Raw genomic sequence first — 21436 nt, forward strand, 5'->3', positions numbered from 1 at the left:
CGCTTAATTTAAATACAAGCCGCCCCCTTGGAATTACGCGGGGATACACCGGGCCAATTACACTACGCCGCCCCAAACTACGGAGCAAGTGTTTGGGGAATACAGCACTTGCTCCTGTAAGTTGGGGCGGCGTAGTGTAAATGGCTTACGCGACGCCGCCGCAGGATCTACGAGAATATGGCCCTCAGTCTCTAATTAGACAGGCCTTGTATGGTAGACATGTAGAGAGAAAAAAAAGTGGAGCTTGAACATTAAAGTGTAACTTAAAGGGCAAGCTTTTCCATCTCTGTGCCCGCTGTGGAGATTTTTCCTTCACTTCCTGTCCCATAGCCACAACAGGAAGTGAGAGGAAACCCCTCCAAAGTCAGTGAATTCCGGTGTGACACCAGTGTCCCCAGATTTCCCCCTATATTAATGTTCTGATGTTACGTACTATAGTAAGGCTGGTCGAAAAAAAGACACAAGTCCATCTACTTCAACCAATGTCAACCCAAAATTTAGCCTTGAGGCTGGGAACTTGGCGCGGTGTCCCCGGTGCCTTTCAGCTCAGATCCGATACCTTGAACAACCACATATGCGACTACCTGACACCATCCCCCCCAATGCACCTGGGCGGCTGCCAGTGACACAGCACTTAGGATCCTCGGGGGTGGGGTTCTCTCTCTCCCACACTCGTTTCGGTTGATTGCGTCATTGTCCCTCTGTGTCACCGCTAGTGGGGGGGGGGGGGGGGTGACCTTCGCTTTTCTCCTCGCTTTGCTGCGTTCGGACTCGATCGCATATCTGACTCGGGTGTTGCTGGTGAATTCCGGGGCGGCACAGCCAATAGTGAGCCCCAAAATCCTTCATTGCTCGTTGGCTGTTTACCTGTCCTGCGGCGGTCCCCCCAAGCTGTTGTCGCTGACTGTCTGCGCCGGGTATAATTAAGCGCGCTCAGTCAACACGATCGTTCTTTGTTGCAGTCGTTCTGCGGAGACAGGTGGCTTCCAATTTATGAAGGGTTCTTTAATACTCCATCTAGCGCTGCCCTTCGGTTTTCAGACTACAGACACCCCCCCCCCCCCCCGTCTCTACTGCACTCAGTCAGTCTCTTCCCACGCAGCGTGGTTGCCATGGCAGAACATTGTATATGCGCGTCTTGCAAGACAGACGGTTTCTTGCCAGGAGCTGCCGACTAAACAGGACCCAAGCCGCACTTTTACTGATTCGCAAATCCCTGACACCTGCATAAACTAAGTGCCTATTGCTTGCCCCTCGAACGCGGGTCGCCCAAGGAAAGACCGCCCACCACATCTCCTGGACTTGGATCTCTTTTGTGTTTTCCCACCTTTTATAAAAGTACATTTCTTATCTGTAGGCCGTGATATGGCATTGTAGGGCGTTATTTTAGGATTTAGAGTGCAAGCCCACTTGTCCTGGGGAATGACCGGGGACATCCTCACCTGACCCGAAGGAAGACCACCCTGCGAGTCCTGGACTGGGATCCTGACTTCATACACTTTGTAGGATTTCATGATGGAGCTGAAAGGGGTTCTCCTTTCAAGGGATTTAGAGTGCAAGCCCACTTGTTCCAGGAAGGACCCGGGATGCCCAAGGGAAGACCGTCCACTGCGTCCTTGACTGGGATCTCTTCATGTTTTCCTGACTTTGTAAAAGGGAGTTTCTTATCTGGAAACCATCATCTACTTTGTAGGTCTTCACAGAGCTGGTGGCCATGATGGAGCTGAAAGGGGTTCTCCTTTCAAGGGATTTAGAGTGCAAGCCCACTTGTTCCAGGAAAGACCCGGGATGCACAAGGGAAGACCATCCGCTGCGTCCTGGACTGGGATCTCTTCACGTTCTCCCAGTGACTTAATAAAAGCCGATTTCCTATCTGGAAACCATCGTACACTTTGTAGGTCTTCACAGAGCTGGTGGCCATGATGGAGCTGAGAGGGGTTCTTCTTTCAAGGGATTTAGAGTGCAAGCCCACTTGTTCCAGGAAAGACCCGGGATGCCCAAGGGAACCGAGGGAAGACCGTCCTCTGCGTCCTTGACTGGGATCTCTTCACGTTCTCCCAGTGACTTTATAAAAGCCGATTTCCTATCTGGAAACCATCGTACACTTTGTAGGACGTCGCACAGCTGGTGACCACGATTGGGACTTCCCTTTTAAAGGGATTTAGAGTGCAAGCCCACTTTTCCTAGGGAAGACCCAGAAAACTCAAGGGAAGGCCGCCCACTGCGTCTTGAACTTGGATCGCTTCATGTGTTCCCGACTTCATAAAAATATGTTCCTTATCTGGAAACCATCATACCCGTTGTAAGACGTCACACAGATGACACCCATGATAAGACTTAGAGGGGTTCCCTGTAGAGATTTAGGGCTAGATTCAGAGAGAAATGCCTATCTTTAGGTGGGCGTAGCGTATCTCATATACGCTACGCCGCTGTAACTTTGACAGGCAAGCCCCGTCTTCAGAAAGAATTTGCGCCCGAAGTTACGGCGGCGTAGCGTATATGGGCCGGCGTAAGCCCGCCTAATTCAAAATAGGCTGGTAGGGGGCGTGTTGTATGCTAATTACTCGTGACCCCACGTATTTGACGCTTCTAACGAACGACGCATGCGCCGTCCGTGAAAGTATCACAGTGCGCATGCTCCAAATTACGCCGCAAATAGTCAATGCTTTTGCCGTGAACGTAACGTACGCACAGCCCTATTCGCGTGCGACTTACGTAAACGACGGAAAATTCGACGCTGTCCCGACGTCCATACTTAACATTGGATACGCCTCATATAGCAGGGGTAACTTTACGCCAAAAAAAGGTTACAACAACGTTAATCAATGCGCCGGGGGGGGACGTACGTTTCTGAATCAGCGTATCTAGCTCATTTGCATATTCTACACGAAAATCAACGGAAGCGCCACCTAGCGGCCAGCGTAAATATGCACCCTAAGATACGACGGCGTAAGAGACTTACGCCGCTCGTATCTAGGCAACAGTGAGGCGTATCTGGTTCTATGAAACAGGCGCCGAGATGCGACGGCCCGCATTCGGAGTTACGACAGCGTATCTGGAGATACGCGGACGTAACTCCTTTCTCAATCTGGCCCTCAGAGTGTAAGCCCATGTGTTCCAGGAAAGACCTGGGTCACCCAAGGAAAGATCGCCCATGGCATCCTGAACTTGGATCCATTTCATGTGTCCCCGACTATATGAAAGTACATTTCTTATCTGGAAACCATCATATGCTGTGTAGGATGTCAGCTGTTGACCATGATGGGGCTCAGTGGGGTTCCCCTTTAAAGGGATTTAGAGTGCAAGCCCACGTGTTCTGGGAAAAAACTGAAATGCCCAAGGGAAGACTGTCCACTGCGCCCTGGACTTGGGTCTCTTCACGTGTTCCCGACTTTATAAAAGTATGTTTCTTATCTGTGGACCATCATATGCTTTGTAGGACGTCACACAACTGGTGACCATGATGAGGCTCAGTGGGGTTCCCCTTTAATGGGGTTTAGAGTGCAAGCCCACGTGTTCCAGAAATGGCCTGGGACACCTAAGGGAAGACCGGCCTGTGTTGGGATCTTTTCACATCTTCCCAGGCACTTTATAATAAAGTAAATTTCTTATCTGGAAACCATCTTAAACTTTGTAGAACGTCACACAGCTGGTGGCCATGAGACTGAGAGGGGTTCTCCTTTTAATTGGGTTTAGAGTGTAAGCCCACTTGACTTAGGAAAGCCTTGAGACACCCAAGGCAAGACCGCCCTCCATGCGACTTTCTTATCTGTAGACCATCAAATGCTTTGTAGGACATCACACAGCTGGTGGGCACTATGTGTCTCAGTGAGGTTTCCCTTTAAAGGGAATTTAGATTGCAAGCCTACGTGTCCCAGGAAAAACCTGGGATGCCCAAGGGAAGACCGTCCACTGCATCCTGAACTTGGATCTCTTCACGTGTTCCCGACTTTATAAAAGTACGTTTCTTATCTGCAGACCTTCATATGCCTTGTAGGACGTCACACAGCTGGTGGCCATGATGAGGCTGTGAGAGGGGTTCCCCTTTAATGGGGTTTAGAGTGTAAGCCCACTTGACTTGGGAAAGCCTTGGACCAACCCAAGGGAACCCAAGGGAAGAGCTCCTTCCATGTCATGGACTGGGATCTCATCACGTGCCCTCTGGGACTTTATAAAAGTAAATTTGGTTATCTGGAAAATGTGGTATGACTTGTAGGAGGTCTCGGAGCTGGTGGTCACAATGGGACTTGGAGGGTTTTCCCTTTAAAGGGATTTAGAGTGCAAGCCTACGTGTTTCGGGAAAAACCTGGGACGCCCAAGGGAAGACCATCCACTGCGCCCTGGACTTGGATCTCTTCACGTGTTTCCGACTTTATAAAAGTAGTTTCTTATCTGTGGACCATCATATGCTTTGTAGGACGTCACACAGCTGGTGACCACGATGAGACTGAGAGGGGTTCCCCTTTAAAGGGATTTAGAGTGCAAGCCCACGTTGTTTCAGAGACCACCCTCTGCCTCCTGGACTGAGATCTCTTCATGGTTCTCCTGACTTTCTAAAAGTAAATTTCTTATCTGGAAACAATTGTACACTTTTTGTAGGACGTCACTCAGCTGGTGACCACAATGAGGCTCAGTGGGGTTCCCCTTTAAAGGGATTTAGAGTGCAAGCCCACGTGTCCCGGGAAAAACCTGGGACGCCCAAGGGAAGACCGTCCACTGCGCCCTGGACTTGGATCTCTTCACATGTTCCCGACTTTATAAAAGTATGTTTCTTATCTGCAGACCATCATATGCCTTGTAGGACGTCACACAGCTGGTGACCACGATGAGGCTGAGAGGGGTTCCCCTTTAATGGGGTTCAGAGTGTAAGCCCACTTGACTTAGGAAAGCCTCGGGACACCCAAGGGAAGAGCGCTCTCCATGCCCTGGACTTTGACTGCTTCACGTGTTCCCGACCATCATATATGCTTTGTAGGACGTCACACAGCTGGTGGCCACGATGAGGCTCAGTGGGGTTCTCCTTTTTGAAGGGATTTAGAGTGCAAGCCCACGTGTTCAGGAGAAGACCACCCTCTGCGTCCCGGACTGACATCTCTTCATGGTTCTCCCGACTTTCTAGAAGTGAATTTCTTATCTGGAAACGGTTGGACACTTCTTGTAGAACGTCACACAGCTGGTGGCCTCGTGTCTCAGTGGGGTTCCCCTTTAAAGAGATTTAGAGTGCAAGCCCACGTGCCGCCCTCTCCGCCGTGGGAGAACATGCCATTTTTATTTTTGCTGCGCCTCGCTCTGCTGTTTTGGCCGTGGGTGGAGGAATTATTTAGTTTTCCCCTGCGTTCTATAATTAGATCTAATGAGATGATGTCATTGTGTACCGTGTGAGCAGACGAAAGGGGGAGGCACGCAGACCGGCGCCCTCCCTGACCCCTCCACACCGCGCCTGCTAAGACCTGCTCCAACCTGGGAACGGAGAGCTAATATCAAGGCAGAGCAACCCCTCCCCCCCCACACCTTACGCCATCTTGTTCTCGCACACCACAGAGCAGCCCGGTTCCGGTTTGTTGGGTATCGTCGGAGATTTGGACCCAATTTCACCCTCCAGACAAAGGTGCCGATTACCCACCACACCCGCCATATAGAGACCTTAAACTCTCCGAATCGCCGTCCCCTTCCTCCCCTCCCGCCGACCTCCTGGACTTGGCGAAGCGTGGATAAAGTTTTGGCGTTAATGACGGGACGTGATTTGCACACTGTGTACACGCTCTGCCGCTTCTTATTAGACACAGACCGTCACCCCCCTCGGAGCTGACTCTGCACTTTTGCTGCCCCGTCTGCCCCCTTCGCTGTTTGTCTAAAGGCTTATCAGCCTGTGCCCGCCGCTACTCGCCTGACTGCCAGCAATCGGGCGCTCGTGCCAAACGGGCAAACATTTTCCACTGCGCACTCAAAGCTGGACTCCGGGGCATAAAAACCCCTTTAAATATATTCCTCAATAATTAGGATATAAATCCACTTTATGTGCACCAAATTACTGTGCAAACCCAGATATTACCTTGCAGAAGTGACATCATCCCTGTGCTGGACATATCCTGTGCCGAGAGCTGAACTGTGGGAGGGGACCATCAGGCTCCACCCACTACAGAAGACAAGGAGGGGGCGAAGACTAGACCAACCACCCTGCACAACGGGGGAGAGCAGAGCTGTGGTAGGGGCCCAGCAGGCTCCACCTACTACAGGAGCCCAGGAGGAAGCAGAGAGTAGACCAGTCTCTCTGCACTAGTAGAGAAAGCAGAGCTGTGGGAGGAGACCAGCAGGCTCCACCTACTACAGGAGCCCAGGAGGAAGCAGAGAGTAGACCAGTCTCCCTGCAGTAGTAGAGAGAGCAGAGCTGTGGGAGGAGACCAGCAGGCTCCACCTACTACAGGAGCCCAGGGGGAGGCAGAGAGTAGACCAGTCTCCCTGCACAAGGGGGAGAGCAGAGCTGTGGGAGGAGACCAGCAGGCTCCACTTACTACAGGAGCCCAGGAGGAAGCAGAGAGTAGACCAGTCACCCTACACTAGAAGGGAGAGCAGAGCTGTGGGAGGAGACCAGCAGGCTCCACCTACTACAGAAGCCCAGGAGGAGGCAGAGAGAGTAGACCAGTCTCCCTGCACCAGTAGAGAGAGCAGAGCTGTGGGAGGAGACCAGCAGGCTCCACCCACTACATGAGCCCAGGAGGGGGAAGAGACTAGACCAGTCTTCCTGCACAAGGGGGAGAGCAGAGCTGTGGGAGAGGACCAGCAGGCTCCACCCACTACAGGAGCCCAGGAAGGGGTGGAGACTAGACCAGTCACCCTACACTAGAAGGGAGAGCAGAGCTGTGGGAGGGGCCCAGCAGGCTCCACCCACTACAGGAGGGGCGGAGACTAGATCAGTCACCCTGCACTAGAAGAGAGCAGAGCTGTGGGAAGGGCCCAACAGGCTCCACCCACTACAGGAGACGAGGGGGCGGAGACTAGACCAGTCACCCTACACTAGAAGAGAGCAGAGCTGTGGGAAGAACCCAACAGGCTCCATCCACTACAGAAGCCCAGGAGGGGACGGAGACTAGACCAGTCATCTGGCACAAGGGGGGAACGCAGAGCTGTGGGAGGGGCCCAGGAGGCTCCACCCACTACAGGAGCTCAGGAGGGGGCGGAGACTAGACCAGTCACCCTACACTATAAGGGAGAGCAGAGTTGAGGGAGGGAGGGAGGCTCCATCCACTACAGGAGCCCAGGAGGGGACGGAGACTAAGCCAGTCATCCGAAACAAGGGGGGAACGCAGAGCTGTGGGAGGGGCCCAGAAGGCTCCACCCACTAGAGGAGCTCAGGAGGGGGCGGAGACTAGACCAGTCGCCCTACACAAGAAGAGAGAGCAGAGCTGTGGTCAGTGTGGAAAGGGGGAGGGACTTCTCTGGTCTTTCAGGAGAGGTCAGTGTGGGCAGGGGGAGTGGCTTCTCTAGTCTTTCAGGAAAATGAGAGGACAGTGTGGGCAGGGGGAGGGGCTTCTCTGGTCTTTCAGGAAAATGAGAGGTCAGTGTGGGCAGGGGGAGGGGCTTCTCTTGGTCTTTCAGGAAAATGAGAGGTCAGTGTGGGCAGGGGGAGGGGCTTCTCTTGGTCTTTCAGGAAAATGAGAGGTCAGTGTGGGCAGGGGGAGGGGCTTCTCTTGGTCTTTCAGGAAAATGAAAGGTCAGTTTGGGCGTCGCCCGGAGGTGGGACCATGACACCCGGTGTCGGAAAAGTGTTGTCACTGTCCTTGGGGTTGTCAGGGATCACAATAAAATAAAACTTATTTACAAACCCCGTTTTTTTTTTTGGATTGCCCTCTTGAGAAAAATGCCAGCTAGAATCAGCTTGCCATGGGAGACACAAACATTTTGGCACACACCGGTTGCCATGGGAGACACAAACATTTTGGCACACACCGGTTGCCATGGGAGACACAAACATTTTGGCACACACCGGTTGTCATGGGAGACACAAACATTTTGGCACACACCGGTTGTCATGGGAGACGCAAACATTTTGGCACACACCGGTTGTCATGGGAGACGCAAACATTTTGGCACACACCGGTTGCCATGAATGAAACCATTGTCAGAAGTGGAGTTCTGCCGATACCAGCGCACACCTCTGTCTGCCCCCCCCCCTCCCCCATTCTTTCGGTGACACGCTCTTGAAATGTGTCCTCTGGAGAGGGGGGGTGGCGGGAGTGTCACATTTGTGTCACTGGTATGAACTGGACGGGTTTCGCCCGCAGCGCAGATTACAATCGCACACCTCTTCAGATCTGGCTGCACGCCAAACGCTGCCGCCTTCATAGGCCACTTTACTGCGAGTCCCTGCGGAGCCTCCGCCGCTAATTGGAGCCGTAAACGATTGGACGTGAAATCTTTCATTAATACGCATTACACCCGACCGCGGGCCGGAGGATTCTGGGATTACGGGCCGGAGGATTCTGGGATTACGGGCCGGAGGATTCTGGGATTCCGGGCCGGAGGATTCTGGGATTCCGGGCCGGGGGATTCTGGGATTACGGGCCGAAGGATTCTGGGATTACACGCTCCGCGGGATTTCCTGGGGCATCGAATCGCACATCCGGGGATTCCGGGGTCCTTTCTGTGTGGAGGCGATTTTATGCGGAATTTCGATTTTGGAATGATGACATTTCATTGTTTCAATAAAATAACCCCCCCCCTTTTTTGTGCTACAATGTAACCTGAGCAAGCAATTCATCCTGGGCAAGCAATGTGTGATGGGATACAATGTGTGATGGGATACAATGTAACCTGGGCAAGCAATGTGTGATGGGATACAATGTAACCTGGGCAAGCAATGTGTGATGGGATACAATGTATCCTGGGCAATGTGTGATGGGATACAATGTAACCTGGGCAAGCAATGTGTGATGGGATACAATGTAACCTGGGCAAGCAATGTGTGATGGGATACAATGTGTGATGGGATACAATGTAACCTGGGCAAGCAATTCATCCTGGGCAAGCAATGTGTGATGGGATACAATGTGTGATGGGATACAATGTGTGATGGGATACAATGTAACCTGGGCAAGCAATGTGTGATGGGATACAATGTAACCTGGGCAAGCAATTCATCCTGGGCAAGCAATGTGTGATGGGATACAATGTGTGATGGGATACAATGTGTGATGGGATACAATGTAACCTGGGCAAGCAATGTGTGATGGGATACAATGTAACCTGGGCAAGCAATGTGTGATGGGATACAATGTAACCTGGGCAAGCAATGTGTGATGGGATACAAAGGAAAGCAAAGTGTCCTCTGTCATTAGAATTGTGAATGATTTAAGAATGTTGTCTAGCTCAATGATTCAGAGTCTGTGTATGGGATAGGGGATGGGGGGAGGGGGGGGGGGGTATCCTGCGTGTGACAGGACCGACCTGTAAAGTCACAACCCCCCTCCCCCCAATATAGAGGCAATTCCCGGCACTCACCGTCCATAAACCTTGGAATGGGGGTCATTCACCACTAATGTGGCCCCTCCCTGTGCAGGAAGTGATTGTATTACTTTATGGTTGTCACAGATTGTTGGGTTATTTTTTTGTTAATTGTTTTACAAAGTATTCACAGAGCTTCACTTTTCCCACATTTTGTTATGTTACGGCCTCATTCCAAAATGGATTCAATTCATTATTTTCCTCCAAATTCTACAAACAATCCCCCATAATGACAACGTGAGAGAAGTTCTCCCATGTACACAAGTATCACAGGCTCCTCCCATGTGCATAAGTATCACAGGCTCCTCCCATGTGCATAAGTATCACAGGCTCCTCCCATGTGCATAAGTATCACAGGCTCCTCCCATGTGCATAAGTATCACAGGCTCCTCCCACGTACATAAGTATCACAGGCTCCTCCTGTGTACATACGTATCACAGGCTCCTCCCATGTACATAAGTATCACAAGCTCCTCCCATGTACATAAGTATCACAGGCTCCTCCCATGTACATAAGTATCACAGGCTCCTCCCATGTACACAGGCTCCTCCCATGTACAGAAGTATCACAGGCTCCTCCCATGTACATAAGTAATCACAGACTCCTCCCATGTACATAATTATCACAGGCTCCTCCCACGTGCATAAGTATCACAAGCTCCTCCCATGTACATAATTATCACAGGCTCCTCCCATGTACATAAGTATCACAGGCTCCTCCCATGTACATAAGTATCACAGGCTCCTCCCATGTACATAAGTATCACAAGCTCCTCCCATGTACATAAGTATCACAGGCTCCTCCCATGTACATAAGTATCACAGACTCCTCCCATGTACATAAGTATCACAGGCTAGGAACACAAATAGTAATATTATTATTATTGTTAATAAATTGATAATTATTATATTTACAATATTGTTTATTATTATTGTAATAATAACACGAATAGTAATATAAAAAAATATTATTGTTGTAATAATAAAATGATTTAACAATAATAATGTTGTTAATAAATGATAATGACTATTCCTATTATTATTTTTTATAATAATAGTCATCATCTTAGATTGTAAGCTCACATGGCTTGGGATGAACAGAGATCTAAAGTCCCACAGCAAAGTAAAAAAAAAAAAAAAAAAAAATTGTGAAGACTTAATGTTCTGCGCTGTCTTTTGTGCTGCCGTCACTTTTCGATGTTTCAATGTCATTTATTATTACAACAATAATAATAATATTTATTTTATATTATTTATTAACATTTCCAGTATTATTATTACATTAATAATAACCACAATAATAATGATATTATTGTTTAATTATTTTATATTTCTAATTATGTTGTTAATAACAACAAACCTCATTGATTTATTATTAACATCCATATTTATTCTTATTATTATTATTATTATTATTATTATTATTATTATTATTATTATAATTAATATTTCTACTTCTACCGACACTACTACTAATAATAATACATTTAGTCATTTTATAATAAATGAATATTATTATTCATAAATCTAATGGTCAATACAGAATCCTTTCCTTCCCGCCTCCATCTCCGCTCTGCCTTATTTATAGTATACTATTTTCTTTACTTGTTTTTTTTTGTATTATGTTTTTGCTCTTTGTGTGTTGAACATTTTATGATGAATGAATGAAGTATTTTTCTTTTTTATTGCACTTTGCCTTTCACTGGTAAAGCCCCTGTTCACTGAAAATAAAAAAGGCTTTGTTCATGAGGAGACCGCAACTTCCATTACAAAGCCTTCCTTTATATACCTTTTTACCTACAGGGAGATATAAAAACAACCCAACTGAAAGTTTTCTTTTTTTCTTTTTTCTTCTTCTTTTTTTTTTATTGCAGGACACTTTTTTACTCTCCATACTAGATGTTTATTAAATTAAAGAAAGGGGGACCGCAAATCATACTATACACCCTTTCTTTGGATATTTTTGCTTCTTAGCTATAGGCGAAAAATAACCCAAATAATCATTTCCCACCTCTCATATCACAGTGTACTTTATCCTGTACAGACTAGACATTGCTTTACAAAAAAATCAATAAAAAATCTGTCCACAAGGAACAGACACTTAGGGCCAGATTCACAAAAGAGATACAACGGCGTATCTCCTGATACACCGTCGTATCTCTGAGATACGATTGTCGTATCTATGCGACTGTTTCATAGAATCAGTTCCGCATAGATAGCCCTAAGATCCGACAGGTGTAACTGTGTTACGCCGTCGGATCTTAGGCTGCAATTATAGGCCGGCCGCTAGGTGGCGATTCCATTGCGGTCGGCGTAGAATATGCAAATGACTAGTTACGCCGATTCACGAACGTCCGCTTTGCCCGTCGATCTAAATTGACGTTGTTTCCGTAGAGATGCGTCGCGTAAAACTAAGCATGCCCTCTAGGTGGTCTAACCAATGTTAAGTATGGCCGTCGTTCCCGCGTCGAATTTTTAAATTTCACGTCATTTGCGTAAGTCGTCCGTGAATGGCGCTGGACGCCATTTACGTTAACGTCGAAACCAATGACATCCTTGCGACGTCATTTAGCGCAATGCGCGTCGGGAAATTTTAGGGACGAAGCATGCGCAGTACGTTCAGCGCGGGAACGCGCCTAATTTAAATGGTCCCCGCCCCATTTGAATTAGGCGGGCTTGCGCCGGGCGGATTTACGTTACACCGCCGCAAGTTTACAGTTAAGTGCTTTGTGAATCAGGCACTTACGCTGTAAACTTGCGGCGGTGTAACGTAAATGGGATACGTTACGCCGCCGCAGCGTAACGCAAATGTATGTGAATCTGGCCCTTATTTTATAATCTTTGCTTCTATACTAATCTTGTAATAATAATAATAAAAAAATATATATAATAATAATAAAAAAAAATTGGGGTTTTTTTTTCCCTGTAGTAACAGGGAAAAATAAAAACAACCCAATTTCTTTTTAATTATTATTATTATTTTTTTAATAATTATTACAACATTAGTTTTGTTGTAATAGCCTATATGTTATATACAGTACATGTTGCACAATGCTGTACATGTTGGCTGTTAAAAAAAAAAAAGAAAAAACATACACAAAAAAAAACCACACGCACCCAAAAAATAAAAAAGACACAACTTTGTTTTGATCATTTTTATATATATATATATATAGCGACAATTTTATTTTTTATTTTTTTAAAAATTGCATGATTTAGTGTACATCAGCTGGTAATAAAACATAAAAGAAGCATGTAAGCCTCTATGTGAATACATGTTTAGTAGGTTATAGGGGGTCCCATCATCCTAAATTTGATATTTGGGAAAAGTAGGGGTGACCCCCTACCAATAAAATGTATATATTTTTCAATAATTGGGTACCGAGATAGTCAATTACTCTGCCCTAATAAAACAAAAAAGTTTTTTTGTTTTTAATAATTGTATAATATACTATATGTTAGCTGTTAGTCTTAAAATAAATAAATACAAAATTCAAAATTACTCTTATTATTTTTTTTAATACGTTTTTTGTATTCTTTTCTAAATAATAAAAAAAAAAAAAAAAATTGTACCATTTACTGTACATTAGCTGGTATTAAAAAATATATAAAAAACACTTTGCTTTAAATTGCCAAATTTAGTGTTTGTTAGCTGTCATTAGATATATATATCTTTATAAATAAAATGACAGCTAACAAACACTAAATTTGGCAATTTAAAGCAAAGTTTAAAAAAAATAAAATAAAAACAAAACATTTTTATTATTATTTTATTATATATATATATATATATATATATATATATATATATAATATATATATAATAAAAATGTTTTGTTTTTATTTTTTTTATTTTTTTTAAACTTTGCTTTAAATTGCCAAATTTAGTGTTTGTTAGCTGTCATTTTATTTATAATAATAAAAAATAATAAAAACATGTTTTGTTTTTATTTTTCTTTCATACCGTATGTGTTGGCAGTTTATAAATAAAAAATAAACTTTACTTTAATTGCCAAATTTACTGTATGTTAGCTGCTATTTATATATTATGTATATACGTTTTTTTTCTTTTATACTGTATAAGTTAGCAGTTAATTAAGGAAAAAAAAAAACTTTAATTGCCAAATTTACTGTATGTTTGCTGCTATTTATATATTAAAAAAAATGAAAAGTTTTTTATTTTTTTTTAATACTGTATGAGTTAGCGGTTAATTAAAAAAAACAAAAAAAACAACAACAACTTTGCTTTAATTGCCCAATTTTTTTTTTTAGCTAATATATATATATATATATATATATATATTAAAAAAATATATAAAAAGTTTATTTTTATTTTATACTGTATGAGTTTAGCGGTTAATTAAAAAAAAAAAACGTTACTTTAATTGCCACATTTACTGTATGTTGGCTGCTATTTATATAAACAAATATATTTAAAAAAAAACTTTTTTTTTTTTTTTTCTTTTATACTGTATGTGCTAGTGGTTAATTAAAAAAAAATACTTTGCTTTTATTGACATATTTACTATATGTTAGCTGTTATTTATAAAAAAAAATAATAATAATAAAAGGGTTTTTATTTTATACTGTATAACACATATTGTATAAAAGAAAAAAAACAACCCTTTTATTATTATTATTATTATTATTATTATTAATATTATTTTAAAGTGGTTAATTAGAAAAAAACTGCTTTAATTTACGAATTTACTGTATGTTAGCTGTTATTTATATAATATATATATATATATATATATATATATATATATATATATATATATATATATATATAAAATAAATTAAAAAAAATTTAAATTGCAAAATGTATTGTTTGTTAGCTGTCATTTTATTTATTTATTTATTTATATATATATATATATATATATATATATATATATATATATATATCTATATATATATATACATGTAAATAACAGCTAGCATACAGTAAATTTGTCAATTAAAGCAGTTTTTTTTCTTCTAATTAACCACTTTAAAATTATATTAATAATAATAATGAAAGGGTTGTTTTTTTTTTCTTGTATACTGTATGTGTTATACAGTATAAAATAAAAAATAAAAACCCTTTTATTATTTTATTTTTTTTATAAATATTTACTGACACATACAGAATAAAAAATATTATATATTATATATATTTCTTTATATTATTATTATTTTTTAAATATAAACAGTGAACATACAGTACATTTTGACAAATTAAAGCAAAGTTTTTTTTGTTTTCTTTTAATTAACCGCTAACACATACAGTATAAAGAAAAAGAAAAAAAAAGAAGAAGACATATATATATATATATATGTTTTCTTCTTTTTTTTTTTTTTTTTTACTGTATGTGTTAGCGGTTAATTAAAAGAAAACAAAAAAAACTTTGCTTTAATTTGTCAAAATGTACTGTATGTTCACTGTTTATATTTAAAAAATAATAATATAAAGAAAATAATATATATAATATATAATATTTTTTATTCTGTATGTGTCGGCGGTTATTTAAAAAAAAAAAGAAACTAGAAGAAAATCAAAGTGTGTTGTGTTCCTGGGAATGGCTGTTTGACTTGAGGCGAGAGGCACAAGAGGCTCTTGTTTTATGCTGCGGTCGGTCGGTCGGTCGGTCGGCGTCTCAGTTAGAAAAGAATGGTGTTGTGGAACAGCTGCAGCGTGTAGCGCCCCCCCCTCCTCCCCTCCCCCCCCTATGATGGGATGAGAGGGAGGCAGTCAGGGGGTGGAGGAGGTTTGGTTTTGAATAGTCTCGGCAGTGGAGGCTGTGACTTCCTGTGTGCGGAGTACAAGGCTGGCAGCGTGCAGCTTCTTTCCTTTTCTCTTCGTCTCTCTCAGGGGGGGGTACCAACGGATAAAACCTCCTGGATCTAGAAAAGTTGGGGGGGCGAGCGACCCGGGGGGAGAGCGCCCGACCCACCGCCATCTGACTTCTGATTGGATATGTCTCGGATTGAGCCCTTCACAAGAGATCGAGCCAAGGAGTCACCCAAGGTCAGTTTCCCCCTCACCCCCCTACTATTATTCTTTTGTCCTCGCCGTTGGGTTGGGGGGGATCCCTCGGAGAACGACCCCCCAATCCGTGTCTCGGGATTCCCTCTGCTTTGTTGTTCATCCTCCTGAGGAGGTCACCGCCATCTGTCACTTGGCTGGAACCCGCTTCGTGCCCGCCCCGTGGTCGGAGGTTCCGGGGGGTGGCCCGGCACAGCGGGGGTTAAAGGGGAAATCTCAGCGGGTGGAGAAGAGGAGCGGCGGAGGTCGGGATGGTGAAGAGCGAGGAGGGCAGGTGGATTTCCTCACCACAAAGTACAACCCCCCTCCCCCATCTATTGTTCCGGTGGTTGGAGGTATCGTGAGGTTATTGTTGGTCCTTTACGGGAAAATTTGACGACTACGGGGCACCGGTCCGGGCTTCCCGCACTTCTGAGCCAACGGTGTGACGTTTTTATGACATAAGCGCAACACATGTTACAATCTGATTGTCCAATCTCCTTTAGATCTTCAACAAGTATTCTCATTCTCCCGTCCTCATCCTCCAGTCCTCATCTTCTAGTCCTCATTCTCATCCTCTAGTCTTCATCCTCTAGTCCTCGTCCTCTAATCCTAACCTTCTAGTCTTCATCCTCCAGTCCTCATCTTCTAGTCTTCATCCTCTAGTCCTCATCCTCATCTTCTAGTCTTCATCCTCTAGTCCTCATCTTCTTGTCCTCATCCTATAGTCCTCGTCCTCTAATCCTAACCATCTAGTCTTCATCCTCCAGTCCTCATCTTCTAGTCCTCATCTTCTAGTCTTCATCCTCTAGTCCTCATCTTCTTGTCCTCATCCTCATCCTCTAGTCTTCATCCTCCAGTCCTCATCTTCTAGTCCTCATCTTCTAGTCCTCATCCTCCAGTCCTCATCTTCTAGTCCTCATCTTCTAGTCCTCATCTTCTAGTCTTCATCCTCTAGTCCTCATCTTCTTGTCCTCATCCTCTAGTCTTCATCCTCCAGTCCTCATCTTCTAGTCCTCATCTTCTAGTCCTCATCCTCCAGTCCTCATCTTCTAGTCCTCATCTTCTAGTCCTCATCTTCTAGTCTTCATCCTCTAGTCCTCATCTTCTTGTCCTCATCCTCTAGTCTTCATCCTCCAGTCCTCGTCTTCTAGTCCTCATCTTCTAGTCTTCATCCTCTAGTCCTCATCTTCTTGTCCTCATCCTATAGTCCTCGTCCTCTAGTCCTAACCTTCTAGTCGTCATTCTCCACTCCTCATCCTCTAGTCCTCATCCTCTAGTCAACCTCATCTTCTAGTGCTCGTCGTCATCCTCTAGTCCTCATTCTCCACTCCTCAACTTCTCGTCCTCATCCTCTAGTCTTCATCCTCTAATCTTCATCCTCTAGTCATCCTCATCTTCTAGTCCTCGTCCTCTAGTCCTCGTCCTCTAGTCATCATTCTCCACTCCTCATCTTCTCGTCGTCCTCTTCTCGTCCTCCTCTTCTCGTCGTCCTCCTCTTCTCGTCCTCCTTCTAGTCGTCCTCTTCTAGTCCTCCTCTTCTAGTCCTCCTCTTCTAGTCCTCACATTCTAGTCGTCATCCTCTAGTCCTCGTCTTGTAGTCCTCACCTTCTCGTGCTCACTTTCTCGTCCTCACCTTCTCGTCCTCATCTTCTCGTCCTCACCTTCCTGTCCTCACCTTCCTGTCCTCACCTTCTCGTCCTCATCTTCTTGTCCTCACCTTCCCGTCCTCATCTTCTTGTCCTCATCTTCTCGTTCTCACCTTCTCGTCCTCACCTTCTCGTCCTCACCTTCTCGTCCTTACCTTCTCGTCCTCACCTTCTCGTCCTCATCTTCTCGTCCTCACCTTCCCGTCCTCACCTTCTCGTCCTCGCCTTCCTGTCCTCACCTTCCTCCTCATCTTCTCGTCCTCACCTTCTCGTCCTCATCTTCTCGTCCTCACCTTCCTGTCCTCACCTTCCTCCTCATCTTCTCGTCCTCACCTTCTCGTCCTCACCTTCTCGTCCTCACCTTCTCGTCCTCACCTTCTCGTCCTCACCTTCTCGTCCTCACCTTCCTGTCCTCACCTTCTCGTCCTCATCTTCTCGTCCTCACCTTCTCGTCCTCACCTTCTCGTCCTCACCTTCTCGTCCTCACCTTCTCGTCCTTACCCTCTCGTCCTCACCTTCTCGTCCTCACCTTCTCGTCCTCATCCTCTAGTTCTCATCCTCTACTCCAGTCCTCATATTACAAAGTTTGTTAAATCTGAAGTTGGTTGTATGGTCAGATTGTAACGCGTATGGAGAGTCTCCGCTGACCACACATTGTCTGACGTAGACAGATTGTACCGCGTGTGCTGTGAACTTGTACAATCAGAGTCCTCCTGTAGGGGGCAGTCTGAAAATCGTTGTCGAATTGCACAACTTTTTATTTATTTTTGATCCAGTTTGTGGTGAAGGGATTGTACAACCGAAACCGCCTCGTGATTTCATGTGTTAGATGCTGCAGCATTTCTATCGTTTCCTCAATGTTGTCACCCCCACCGGGGGCACGCGGGCCGGGCGGTCCCGGCAGATCTTATCGTGTATTGTCCTTGTGTTGTGACTAATTGCAGAGTAATTGGACCTGTTTGTTGTCTGTGGGGTAGGTGGGGGCTGGGCAACTGTGCTCTCTTGGGGTGGAGACTGGACAACTGTGCTCTCTTGGGGTGGAGGACGGGCAACTGTGCTCTCTTGGGGTGGAGGACGGGCAACTGTGCTCTCTTGGGGTGGAGACTGGACAACTGTGCCCTCTTGGGGTGGACGGGCAACTTTGCCCTCTTGGGGTGGAGACTGGACAACTGTGCTCTCTTGGGGTGGAGGACGGGCAACTGTGCTCTCTTGGGGTGGAGACTGGACAACTGTGCTCTCTTGGGGTGGAGGACGGGCAACTGTGCTCTCTTGGGGTGGAGGACGGGCAACTGTGCTCTCTTGGGGTGGAGACTGGACAACTGTGCCCTCTTGGGGTGGACGGGCAACTTTGCCCTCTTGGGGTGGAGGATGGGCAACTGTGGAGTGGAGGCTGGGACAGTTCTATATCTCAGCTGTATTTTCAAATTGGAGGCCAGGTAGCTGTGATCTCTTGGAATGGAGGCTTGGGCAGCAGTGCTTTTTGGGGTGGAGATTGGACAGCTGTGCCCTTTTGGGCATGAGGCTGGACAGCTGTGCTCTCTCACAGTGGAGGCTGGGTAGCTGTGATCCCTCACAGTGGAGGCTGGGTAGCTGTGATCTCTCATGTTGGAGGCTGGGTAGCTGTGATCTCTCAGGTTGAAGGCCGGGTAGCTGTGATCTCTCACATTGGAGGCCGGGTAGCTGTGATCTCTCATGTTGGAGGCTGGGTAGCTGGGATCTCTCACATTGGAGGCCTGGTAGCTGTGATCTCTCACATTGGAGGCCGGGTAGCTGTGATCTCTCACATTGGAGGCCGGGTAGCTGTGATCTCTCACGTTGGAGGCGGGGTAGCTATGATCTCTCAGGTTGGAGGACGGGGTAGCTGTGATCTCTCAGGTTGGAGGACGGGGTAGCTGTGATCTCTCGGGTTGGAGGCTCGGTAGCTGTGATCTTTTGGGGTGGAAGCTGGAGAGTTGTGCTGGCTTGGGAGAGGAGGCTGGGGCAGTTGTGTTTTCTCAAGGAGGAGGCTGGGGCAGTTGTGTTCTCTCAAGGAGGAGGCTGGGGCAGTTGTGTTCTCTCAAGGAGGAGGCTGGGGCAGTTGTGTTCTCTCAAGGAGGAGGCTGGGGCAGTTGTGTTCTCTCAAGGAGGAGGCTGGGGAAGTTGTGTTCTCTCAAGGAGGAGGCTGGGGCAGTTGTGTTCTCTCAAGGAGGAGGCTGGGGCAGTTGTGTTCTCTCAAGAAGGAGGCTGGGGCAGTTGTGTTCTCTCAAGAAGGAGGCTGGGGCAGTTGTGTTCTCTCAAGGAGGAGGCTGGGGCAGTTGTGTTCTCTCAAGGAGGAGGCTGAGGCAGATGTGTTTTTTTTAAAGTGTAGGCAGGACAGTGCTTTCTTGGAGTTGAGGCCAGGCAGCTTTATGGTTACATTAGAGGCTGGGCCAGTTGGGTCCTTCAGATTCAGAACAAGGAGACCCTGCAATGAGCGCCAAAGCCAGTTTTGGTGTCAGAGGCCAGGTCATCATATTAGCATATGAGCTGTCAGTTTAGAGGCCAGAGGTATGCCCACCAATGAGATTGCAAGCCACCCCCTTCGTACAACCCACCCTGGGGGGTCACAAGGTCAGAGGAAGCTGTGAGCTCATGACAGGTCCTCTTTAGTTGCTCAATGGCGGTGATGAGGTTAAGACGCAGGCAGCAGTTGTCTAAGGTTCCCCTTTTGGTGGGGGAAGGGTGGGGGGGGGGGGTCGGCCATTGTTGTCTGTCATGTATTTTTCGGAAAGGACAGACACCAGCTTGGCTAAGACAATACAGCTGTCGTCTGCCGCCTTATCCCTGTCACTGGGCCCCCCGGGGGCCCCCCGCCTCTCATTGCACTTGTGTGTGACAGATAAATATTTGACACCACGGGGAGGATATTTCAGGGGCCGCGCTTCTTCTTTTTTATCCAGCTTCTTCCCGACCTGGAACGATCGAACGTTTAATGCGTATATATAGTTCAGGTTCCTCTCTATGACTAGAAGACGTGCGACTGCTACGGGGCCCGGGGCCTGTGTATATGTGCATGTGGGTGAGAGTTGGGGGGGTTATAGATTTGCAATGGGGGGCCCCTAGTAGACTTTCTTTGGAAGGACCTTAACATATTTTTCATAGAGGGGCCCTTGATTTGCTATGGGGGCCCTAATAGAGTTTCTTTAAAGGGTCCCTCAATAGATTTTTTTAAATCTTTTCTTGTATCTTTTCATGTGACAACACTGAAGAAATGACACTTTGTATCTACAATGTTGTGTAGTGAGTGTACAGGGGGGGGGGGGAGGGGTGTACAGGGGGGGGGGAGTGTACAGCTTGTATAACAAATAACTCAACACACAGCCATTAATGTCTAAACCGCTGGCAACAAAAGTGAGGACACCCCCTAAGTGAAAATGTCCAAATTGGGCCCAATTAGCCATTCCCCCCCCCCCCCCCCCGGTGTCATGTGACTCGTTAGTGTTACAAGGTCTCAGGTGTGAACGGGGAGCAGGTGTGTTAAATTTTGGTGTTATCGCTCTCACTCTCTCATACTGGTCACTGGAAGGACAACATGGCCCCTCATGGCAAAGAACTCTCTGAGGATCTGATATAAAGAAATTGTTTCTCTACATAAAGATGGCCGAGGATATAAGAAGATCGCCGAGACCCTGAAACTGATCTGCAGCACGGGGGCCAAGACCATCTAGCGGTATAACAGGACGGGTTCCCCTCAGAACAGGCCTCGCCATGGTCCACCAAAGAAGTTGAGGTCACGCGCTCAGCGTCATATCCAGAGGTTGTCTTTGGGAAATAGACGTATGAGTGCTGCCAGCATTGCTGCAGAGGGTGAAGGGGTGGGGGAGGGGTCAGCCTGTCAGTGCTCAGACCATACGCCGCACACTGCATCAAATTGATCTGCAGAAGGAAGCCTCTTCTAAAGATGAGGCACAAGAAAGAGACAAGCAGACTGAGGACATGGATTACTGGAACCATGTTCTGTGGTCTGAGACCAAGATAAAGGTATTTGGTGTCAGATGGTGTCAGGCGTGTGTGGGAGGAGCCAGGTGAGGAGGACAAAGACAGGTGTGTCTTGTCTACAGTCAGGCATGGTGGGGGGAGTGTCATGGTCTGGGGCTGCATGAGTGCTGCCGGCACTAGGGGGCTACAGATCATTGAGGGGACCATGAATGCCAACATGTACTGTGACATACTGAAGCAGAGCATGATCCCCTCCCTTCAGAGACTGGGCCGCAGGGTAGTATTCCAACATAACGACCCCCAAACACACCTCTAAGGTGAC

The 21436-nt window shown here is 46.1% G+C and overlaps 1 protein-coding gene across 6 annotated transcripts in view; it reads left to right on the forward strand.

Annotated features, from left to right (window-relative positions):
• The window catches only part of ARHGEF2 (Rho/Rac guanine nucleotide exchange factor 2), a 179285-nt gene that overhangs the window by 86366 nt on the left and 71483 nt on the right, over positions 1-21436 (forward strand). Inside the window, exon 1 of one of the 6 annotated variants that reach the window (XM_040332340.1) lies at positions 15275-15511. The exons of the other annotated variants lie outside the window; for them this stretch is intronic. Within the exon in view, the coding sequence (XP_040188274.1) occupies positions 15461-15511 (51 nt within the window). The 5' untranslated portion in view covers positions 15275-15460. Of the gene's footprint in view, positions 1-15274; positions 15512-21436 lie in introns of those variants that run through there. 6 annotated transcript variants of the gene reach the window in all.

Source organism: Rana temporaria, chromosome 13 (assembly GCF_905171775.1).
Source record: "Rana temporaria chromosome 13, aRanTem1.1, whole genome shotgun sequence".
Lineage (NCBI taxonomy): Eukaryota > Metazoa > Chordata > Amphibia > Anura > Ranidae > Rana > Rana temporaria.